The 10366-nt window shown below is 37.9% G+C and overlaps 1 protein-coding gene across 5 annotated transcripts in view; it reads right to left on the reverse strand.

Annotated features, from left to right (window-relative positions):
- Window positions 1-2569: 2569 nt before the first annotated feature.
- Window positions 2570-10366, reverse strand: part of JAKMIP2 (janus kinase and microtubule interacting protein 2) — a 202414-nt gene continuing 194617 nt past the window's right edge. For 4 of the 5 annotated variants that reach the window (XM_017872477.1, XM_017872469.1, XM_017872460.1 and 1 more), the window contains one exon: window positions 2570-5705. Coding sequence is in view for 1 of the 5 variants with exons in the window: in XM_017872460.1 (XP_017727949.1) it covers window positions 5685-5705 (21 nt within the window). In the remaining 4 variants the exon portion in view is untranslated. The remainder of the gene's footprint in view (window positions 5706-10366) is intronic. The other variant, XM_017872450.1, reaches the window with a different exon arrangement.

Consider the following 10366-nt stretch of genomic DNA (forward strand, 5'->3'; position numbering starts at 1 on the left):
AACCTATTTGCTGGTTTATGGGCCTGGATAATTGAAAAACCAAGTAGTCTCTGCCTTAGTCAACAGTTGGAAACAATAGTGGTAAAGAGAAGGTGGGGTAAAGGAGAGAAGAGGTAGTCAAGGACGGGAAGAGTTCAAACACTAAATGCTCAACAAAAACATGAGTTTCCAGCAGCAGCAGCAGCAGCAGCAGCAGCAGAAAAAACCTTTCTTGAAGCCTTGCATCCTAGAACAGAAGTACACGTTTAGTAAGCGCTCACACTACCGTACTATGTACAGAATATATTTGTGCATATATTTACCTCACGTATTTATAAAAATGTTTGGATTTTGATCTGCCTCATTGTGGGAAGTTGCTATGGTTAGTAGGGGGTATAGGCACAGTCTGTGAGATGTCAGTCAAATAGAAGTGTTGCTACTAACAGATGCTGGGGATCTGCTTTTGGTTGGAAAATTGCATCATCCATTCTTCAGTAAGTTCATGGGGTCTTGATTGTAAGCAAAATTGGGCTCAAAGTTGTTTAACCTTACTGTTCTCACCCTACATAACTTTGCATGTAACAAGGATGAAAATATAAGCATGGGTACAAAGACCTTAATGCAGAAAAAACCAAAACAAAAACAGGAACCCTCACCAAATCAACCACGTGTACCTCTGACACATTAGTTTGAATATAGCAAATTATAATCCTATTTTTGCTACATTGCCCTATAAGTATATCTGCAGTAATTTTCTTCCTCTCGCTCTTTTTTTTTTGAGATGAGGTCTTACCGTGTTGCCCAGGCTGTTATCAAACTCCTGGGCCCAAGCTATCCTCCCACCTTAGCCTTCTGAGGAGCTATCTTTAGGAATTTTGATTACACATTGGACTTGGACTCTCAGCAACAGATTTATTTAGGAAGAACTAAACCACCAAACGGAAGACAGCAAAGGATTGTGAATCTGCCCTGCCCCATTCTGAAATGGAATCATAGAATTTGGCACTTGAAGAGGCTTTACAGGGATTAGCTCCAACCTTCCATTATGTCTGAATCCTCCTGCCAATATGCCTGAAATGAACTCTCGATATAGTACATTATATAGCAATGACAAGGCAGTAGAACATAATGGCAGCTTTCTCACCTAAGATCTAGAAGTCTGCTTAAGTAGGGGCTTAGGTCCATATTGGAAGCATAAACTCATGGCATAAACAGTCATCTAAGATTTGCTTTGATTACTTATCATTCAAAAGTCATCTTGAACTTTTTCAACATAATAGATAAAGCTAAATTTGTGAAGTGATAGAATTAAACTGCCAAAAGCTGTCATTAAATTACCAAAACACTGTTATGAAAATTTCACAAAAGGCAACAAGCAATGCGACTCCCAAACTACAGAGCAAATTTCTATGCTGTATGTGTGTATGTGTGTGTGTGTGTGTGTGTTTGTGTATTCTGTGCCACTCTTTGACAGACTGAAATAATGCAATTAAATATTTTAAAAATAAAATGTCTATGCTGTCCATCTATCTTGATGTAATATAACACAGATGATCCAATTATTTAAACATCAACACAAAACCAATGAATATTCTTTTTACAGTTTCTACAAAAACCTAAGCAGGTTAAAAAGACGTGCTTAATTTTAAAACAATGAACTTGTGAATTACGTTAAAGCAAACATAAGAATTACACAATGGGTTTACAAGAAAATTGGACAATCAATGGACAAAAAGGAACAAGTTTGCCAGAGATTTGTTTAAAATTTAAAGCAAAGTTGAAATAAAATACTGTAGCAAAAAATATTTGGCAAAGCTTTATTTCTCCTATTACTAGTAGAAAGAACGAGCGTTTCCGGCCTCTACCTAAGTGATAACCCCAGGCCCTTCTATATCAGCTCTAGCGTTATTGACTTGGGAAGACACAACGACGGCTTTAATGAGCAAGTTATTTGTGGGGCAAAAAAAAAAAAAAAAAATTAAAGCAAGCTTCAGTCCCACCCCTAAAACCTGTTGGCAATAATTTAATTTATATGGCATAAGTCAGAAGGGATGTCATTTTTTTCAGCAAATTCTATTTCCTAAAAGTAGGGAGGCATTAAAAAAAAAGTTTGACATTCAATTTAGTGATAGATGCTTTTTAAGTATGATAGGTGAAGAGAGTCTCTCCATGTTTTTCCTCTTTCATGAAATTTTTCTATCCTGAATAACTATTTAAACTGGGGCTTTTATTTATCTCAAATTATCTTTAGTAGTCAGTTATGTTTATTTTCCAGGGTATGAATATTTTATTAAGAAAAATTAAGTTAATGAACCCTGAAGAATGCTGTTCTGACTGCTGCACACTCATTAGCCAAATGCATTTAGATAGTACAGATGCAGAAGTGGAGCCACAGGAAATTTCACTGTTATTGATAACTTTATTTATTTCTATTTATTATTATTTATTTTTGCTATTGCTGAACATCCTATCCAAGGGAAGTATTCATTTAAACGTGGTCCATTTCCATGGACCCATGAGTGATTGGAACATACATCCACAATTTTGCTGATGCTTTTCTAATTGTGAAAATGGATAATAGAGAGATGTATCTATTGAAATATTTAGACTTTATTTAAGGATATATTAATTTTGAGGCTCATGAGCAAGACTTGGTAAAACTTACAGTTCAGCCTATAGTCTAGAGAAATTTGCTAATCTCTTGGATCTTAAGCAAAAAGAAAGAAAAAACAAACCTTCTTTTGCGTGACTCTAAACACATCTAAAACTGCTTGGACAATCATCCTAGCTGTTGTTTTCATGTGATTTACAGCACATAAGCCGATGAGGCATATAAACCATACCACATTTGCAAATATTTCCACTCATTTAGAAATAGCTTGTTCATGGAAATAAATTTTGACTTACAAATTTCTTGGTGGGTGGGAAAACAAAATTAAGAGAAGGAAGGTGTGTGTTGGAGCAGATGGAATATAGATTTACTCATATGGGCCCTGGAACAGAAAATGAAGAGAAATGGAAAAGTCTTAGATATGTGAGAGTAATTTATCCTCTTCCATATTTTCTGACTCAAGTTTGCTAGGGTTGGGTCACCAACATTGTAGAGGCACCCTCTTTCACATTTTTTGCCTAATGAGCCTATGGCTCATATTTAATCTTGAACCTACCTAGTTGAATAAAGAATCCAGCAGGAGGCCAGGCATGGTGGCTCATGTCTGTAATCCTAGCACTTTGGGAGGCTGAGGCAGGCAGATCGCTTGAGGTCAGGAATTCGAGACCAGCCTGATCAGCATAGTGAAACCTCGTCTCTACTAAAAATACAAAAATTAGCCAGGTGTGGTGGTGTTCACCTGTAATTCCAGCTACTAGGGAGGTTGAGGCAGGAGAATACTTGAACCTGGGAGGCAGAGCTTGCAGTGAGCCAAGATCGTGCCAATGCACTCCAGCCTGGGCAACAGAGCAAGACTCCATCTCAAAAAACAAAACAAAACAACAACAAAAAAAGAATCCAGTAGGATAGTCTGTTTTGTATCTTCCCAGTAGGACATGTCATCTGACTTGCCTCCAGAATAAAAGATTATCAAGCTAATTATGTGATACTGTCAGTTTGCTCCAAGTCTTTGTTTGATGATTGGCTCTCCTGTGATAAAAGTGGAGTTCTGTATGATGGCATGCATATGCAATCAAGAGAGCTGGGAGATGCTTATCATATAAATGACAAACTCTTCTGTCTTGTTCAATAGCATGAGATGATCTGTTTGCTATAGATTATTAAAGATCCTGGTTTTGAATCTCTCAATTTTTATTGCTAATAGTGTCCCAAGTAGCTTGATAAGTAAGCTTCAGTGCTATAGTGCTTAAATTTAACCAAACCGAAGCACTATTTTATTACATGAGGGAATTTTTTTGTCAACAACACAAGAAAGTCAAATAATACAGCACTTGTAATAATTACAAAGCACATTGTGCTACTTTAAGCACCCCTTGTTCTAAAATTGCAAATAAAACTTTATGAAAAAGCATTTTAACCCCATTTTGCAGATGAGGAAACTGAGGCACAGAGAGGTTAAGTGACTGGGCCAAAGATACCTGGGTCAGCAGTAAATGTAAGAACAAAAAGTGGGACCCCAGCATTCTAGTTTTTATTGTACATTCTTCAGTTATTGTTCTGGCTTTGCAAATGCCAGTGCTAAAACTGAAGGATGATACTGAACCCACATATGGAAAGATTTGTATAGCGTTTCATAGAAAGAGTTTCTGGCTCCCTACACATATTCTCTATGCATGGGAATTCTAGCCCCATAAATAAAACTTGGAAAATTTGAAAAATTGAGGTTGTTCTGTTATCTACAGTAAATGAGGTGTAAAATTAATTTTTCAGGAACATATATTTGCTCTCAGAGATGAATCCAAGACTCAGTAATACACAACTTAGGAAAAGTACCAGTCTTCTAATTGTCTCTGGTAGAAAATGACCTTGTCAGTAACATAATGTTATTTCTATATAAAAAAGTAGAGCTATCTTGTTGCTGTCATCTGTCTGGGAAAAAAATATTATCACTCTAAACAAGAAGAGGTCAGAATGCTCTAGGCATATAAGGATTCTTTGAAAAATAATAGTTTAGTTTAATATTCACATCTCTGTGGCAAACCCGACTCTTGGTAGAAATTTACTCATTGATTCTGTTGTGTTTTTGCCCAAATCATAGATAGCATATTCATTTGCAGGCAATTTTAAGCAGCCATTTGAAAACCAGTATTTTGGAAATGAAAGATTCAGAGATGCTCTCTGGCCCATGTTCCCTATAGATGTTGGCGTTCTAAACAGAACTACGTCAGGGAGCATGTGATTTACAGTATCATCTTCTTAGTTTTCAATATGAATGAGATCAGTCCGTTGTTGATGGAGGGATGCAGATGTGAGAGTAGGACAAGGAAGCATCGGATCTGCTTTTATTTCACATGTTACATTCGCCCAGGTCCTTTGACTTGGTTACCAGTTTTGTTATGGTCACTGTGATCCACTTCTCATCTGTCGTCTGTGGAATGAATTCCACAAGCTCCACCTTTTGCAGAAAAACAAAAAACAAGAGTGTTTTTCTTCCCATTCACGATGCGGAGGTCTCTGTTCCTGAGTTTAAAACAATCATAAAGACAGAAAAGCAAATCCCTGTAGTAAGAAACCAGACTTTTCAAATGAAACATTTTATTGTAAATAGCTCTTCATAGGTATTCCTCGTGCTTCACTCCCCACCCACCCTTGTTTTTTTGTTTGTTTGTTTTGATCTTTTAAAATGTTTATTATCAGGACTAGTGTTTCCATGGGGTGTGGTGTTACATTAAAATGACCCCCCTGCACAGCAGGGGTTGAATGTTTCATTGTAACTTTGGTTCCATGCCCAAGACACATCTTTGCTTGATCTGCTGAAACTAGTTCCGTTGCTGAACTTTTTCTTTACACAATATATGTTTATAGTTCTTCTCTTCTGATTTGACATTTACATGTTTCATTAAATGCAGCATATATTGTAGATTTTCAACAGAGTTGTGTAGGAACTGTCAAGTAAGAAACCTTGAATAATGGCTTTAAAATACACAGTTGTAGTCCTGGCTACAGGGTAGTTCTTAGCTTTTGATCTCCCTCTCACTGGTGTAAACAATTTTGCCATCTTTGAAGGTTTAGAAGCATTTGTCTTTCTGGGATCTTATCCATGTTTTCGGTTACTCTGTAAAACAGAGGAAAAAAATTATTTATATGTCATTTTTATTAATAGCTGAATCATAAAAAACAAACTTTAAAAAAAGACACACATTTTTTATTCTTTACCACTGCTTTGATGTGTGTGATCTTATGCAAGTTACATCTCTAAGCTCAGTTACTTTAATTTTAAGTGAGAAAATAGAAGTCTGTATTTCAAAGGTTGTTGCAACACAATGCATATAAAACTATTAATGGTTCTTGTCTCAGAGTGAGTTGCCTGAAATATTATTATCATTACTGCCTTTTCTCTAAGGTCTTCCAAGGTGATAGCTTAAGAAGTTAAATTGAATCATCATGCCCCAACATATCCATTTAAGATGTTATTTTATTTTTGAAACTTATTTTAGATTCAGAAGGTAAATGTGCAGGTTGGTTACATGGATATATTTCATGATGCAGAAGTCTGGGCTTCTGTTGAACCCATCACACAAAAGTGAACATAGTCCCCAATAGGTAGTTTTTCAAACCCTGCCACTTCTCTGCCTCCCACTTTTGGAGTCTCCAGTAGCTACTGTTTCTGCAATATGTTATTTTAATAGCAGACCTGTCTATTCCCTTCAGTGACTTAATTCTTTGTCACATTTCCTCCCCAACAAAATTGTAGCCATTGGCAAGTTGTCTCCACCTAAAGTCCTGACTGAAGAACTCCCTGGGAGTCAGGACCTAAAGTCCTGACTGAAGAACTCCACCTAAAGTCCTGACTGAAGAACTCCCTGGGAATTCTTCCACACAGGTTTCTCGGTTGGCCCAGAGATGTCCCTGAAAAGGTGCTACTCTGAGGATGCGCCAGCCAGGACTCCTAGCCCTGTTCCTCTGTAAGTCCATATGTCTGAGTTTTCACTTGTGTAGAAGTCTAGGTCGTAATGCTGTCTTCCAATGAAAGTCAGAAATAGCACAGAAGATGTGCTATGAGGATGTGCTTTCATGTGCTACTTAAGGGAATGACCTTTAGGGTCTGAACAACATGGATAGAGAAAATGGGATTTCTATTTTCTTGCTGTATGCCCAAAGATGAATTATTTAACTTCTCTATATCTTCATCTATCTCTATATCTTCATATATCTCAATCTCTTCATCTATAAAATAAGGACACTGATTCTGTAGAAGGACTTTACTATTACTCCAGAAATGTTAAATCCAAAGTTAAATGTTAAAACCACAATCCAAAGTGGAGAAAAAGGAGGCACTTAGTACCCCAAGGATACTTCTAGTCTATCAACCAGAGGCAACTTAAAGATCCAAAGAAATTCCTGCCATGAAGGCATATTTACGGAGCCATTTTGCTCCCAAAACAAGGTTAGACTGGGATGAAAGAGTGACAGAGTCACAGAGGAGAACCCGTGGGAAGGAAGTACAGTGGTCGGGGAGAGATCACACTGAGGGAATGAGGAGGTACAAAGAGGCATAAAGAGATTGATGGTGAAGTCACAGAGGCACACTTGCCTTCTATTACTTAGACATAGAGTTTCTCATCTTCCCTTGCCTATATGTGAGCAGAGAACTGAACAGTAATGACAGGGCAGAGACAGGGGCCACAGCATAGTTGTCTCCGTGTCCCATACTTCATCAAAAAGCTACCTCCTCAGCAAAAAGCTGTGGGTTGTACCACCAACGATGGGAGCCAGTGAGACAGTGGAAGAGGCTGGGCCTTGGCCAGACTGGGAATAGTGCAGTGGGGCATCCTCTGCACAGCCTTCTGAAGAATTCACACACATGTTGCCCAGAATGGCCAGCCTTTGGTCACCTCTCATAGAAAAGATATCAAGTGTTGGACAATAGTAGCCAGAGAAACATCTGCAATCACTGTCAAAAGAGTTGAAAGGGATAATACTTTTCCCTCTTCTTCCTCCCTGCTCTTCAGAACAGCTGAGCCTTGATGAGGAAGAGAAGAGGAAGAGATCTCTTAGAGTCAGACCCTGAACTACAGCTCCATGGAGGTACTTGGCTCATGCCTAAGGTAGGATAAGGGAAGAAATGAGAATAAAACAGAGTCTGAAATTGAACTTTTAAACTGGGTTAAGACTTTTGAGGCTTGAAAGTGACTGAGAAGTTGGGGGACTCACCTATTATTTAATTAAAAGATGAAAGAGGGAAATAAGACAGAGCCTGAGTGAAGAAAGCTATGATTTGAGAAAATAGATCAAGATCAAGAGATCAAGAGATCAAATAGATCAAGATCATATTTACAGTCTACTGGGATGGAAGCCCCAAATAACTAGTTAGAAATATAACATTCTCCTGTTCCACGGTAAAGAAGAGAGTTGATCTGTATATATATAAAAAATTCTTCAGGGATGTATTTTGTTTGTGTGTTTTAAATATAGAATACACAAACACAAAAAGTCTTTAACTTGCAAACTTTCAATGTATAGTGTATCCAAGATTAAATCCTATATATTGTGTCAAAGCATGTATGCATCATTTCCACCTATCACAGCTGAGGTATGGCCCCTCATTTAAGTAAACACATGTTGGTTTTGGAAACCAATGGACTTACAGGCAGTCCAGGCAGTCTCCTAGAATGTTGTTTCTATGAATTAAGAAGTACTTGTAAAAGGAACTATTATTTCTATAGTAAAGCCAGATTTATTCAAATTAGCATTCTGAATTATTGCAGTTACCCAGTGGGTAACAGGAGTTCTTTTTAACAGGTTGCTTAACAGTGCTGCACTTTAGTTTCCTCATCTGTGGAAAACAGCAATTGCCACTATCATTTTGGAGACTTTACTGCAGGCTACAAATTCATTTTTTTTTTCTTTCTGATACAGGGTATTGCTTTGTTGCTTAGGCTGGAGTGCAGTGGTGCAATCTTGTCTCATTGCAGCATCAACCTCTGGGGCTTAAGCCATCCTTGCACTTCAGCCTCCCAAGTAGCTGCTACTATAGGTACGTGCCCCATGCCCAGCTAGTTTTTATATTTTTATAGAGATAGGGTTTTGCCATGTTTCCCAGGTTGGTCTTAAACTCCTGTGCTCAAGTGACCCACCTGCCTCAGCTTCCCAAAGTGCTGTGATTACAGAGCCACTGTGCCCAGCTAATGCCACAAACTCCAAGTCTTGAGTATGGTGATGTCACTTCTGACTGGTGGTTGTAGCATCTGTAAGGGCACCACCATTTAACCAGTTACACCCTCCAGGAACACAAGGGCCATCTCTGACACCTTCCACTCCTCTCCCTTTATATGCAATTTATCATAAAGTATTCAATAAATGGTAGCTATTGTTATTACCTCCACAATACAGATGAGGACACTGAGACTGAAGATTATTAAATAATTGGTCCATAACAATCCTGGTAGGGAAGACATAATAATACTGCATGAAATGTAACTGAAGCTGGAGGATCAGGGAAGACTTCCCTGATTTTCCACTGAGGTGGGAAGGATGAATGGGTATCAACCATTTAATCATGATGTGGGAAATGTGGTCCAGGAAGATGGAAGCACATCTTGAAAGGCATGATTCAAGACAGAATGCTTGGTATGTCTACAAACTTGACCTTCAATGAGCCTTTCTATGTGCCAACTACTAAACTAATTGCTTTACCTGTATCATATTACACAATCCTCAGAAAAACAGTGGGTGCTATTACTTGCCAGTTTTTTCATATTAGGAAATTAATGTTTGGAGAGTGCTATATTTTGAATGTTGTGTCCCCTCCAAAATTCATGTTGAAACTTAATCCCCAGTGCAAGAGTATTAACAGGTGAGGCTTTTAGGAGGTTATTAGGCCATGAGTGCAGAATGGATGAGGGATTAGTGCCTTATGAAAGAGCTGGAGAGAACTAACTTAGGCTCTTTTGCCCCTCTGTCCCTTCTGTCCTGTGACACAGCTTTGCCCCCTCCAGGGGATGCAACAACAAGACGCCATCTTGGAAGTAGAGACCAGGCCATCACCAGATATCAAACCTGCTGGTGTCTTGATCTTCAACTTCCAGCCTCCAGAATGGTGAGAAATACATTACTATTACTTATAAATTACCTAGTCTCAGGTATTTTGTTATAATAGCACGAATGGACTAACACAGAGAGTTATAACAGTCTCTATTATGCAGGATTGTTGTAAGTATTACATAAAATGATAAATATAAATGTACTTTTTGAACTGTCAAGCAAGATACCGTCTCCTTCTTCCTTATTGAAATATCATTAATATTATTTTAAAAGTATTTATTGATTGTTGACTACGTGCTAGACACTGTTGATTATGTGCTAGGTATTTGGTATACAAAACTGAACAAAATTATATGGTCACTATCCTCACAAAGCTTATTTACAATGAGAAAGAGAGACATTAATTAAAAAAAAATATATATATATATATTTCCCCAATGTATGCAAAATTTGTTCAGAAAGGAAGTTGAGAAAGATGTCCTTGTGGGAATCACAACTGAATTGAGATCCGAAGGATAGGTGAGTAGTAGGTGTTTACTAGTTAAAGCAGAAGGGAAGCATTCTGTGCACCAAGGCAGCTTGGGCAAACCCTGTGGAAGACAGGAAGGCATGTGGTTCATTAACAGAAACTGGAGCAACAGGAAGCCTGAGAGATTGCCCGTATGGTTAGACCATGCAGGGTTTTGTTGGCCAAGTTAAAAAATTCAAATTTGATCTTTTTTTTTTTTTTTT

This window comes from Rhinopithecus bieti, unplaced genomic scaffold (assembly GCF_001698545.2).
Source record: "Rhinopithecus bieti isolate Rb0 unplaced genomic scaffold, ASM169854v2 scaffold_757, whole genome shotgun sequence".
NCBI lineage: Eukaryota > Metazoa > Chordata > Mammalia > Primates > Cercopithecidae > Rhinopithecus > Rhinopithecus bieti.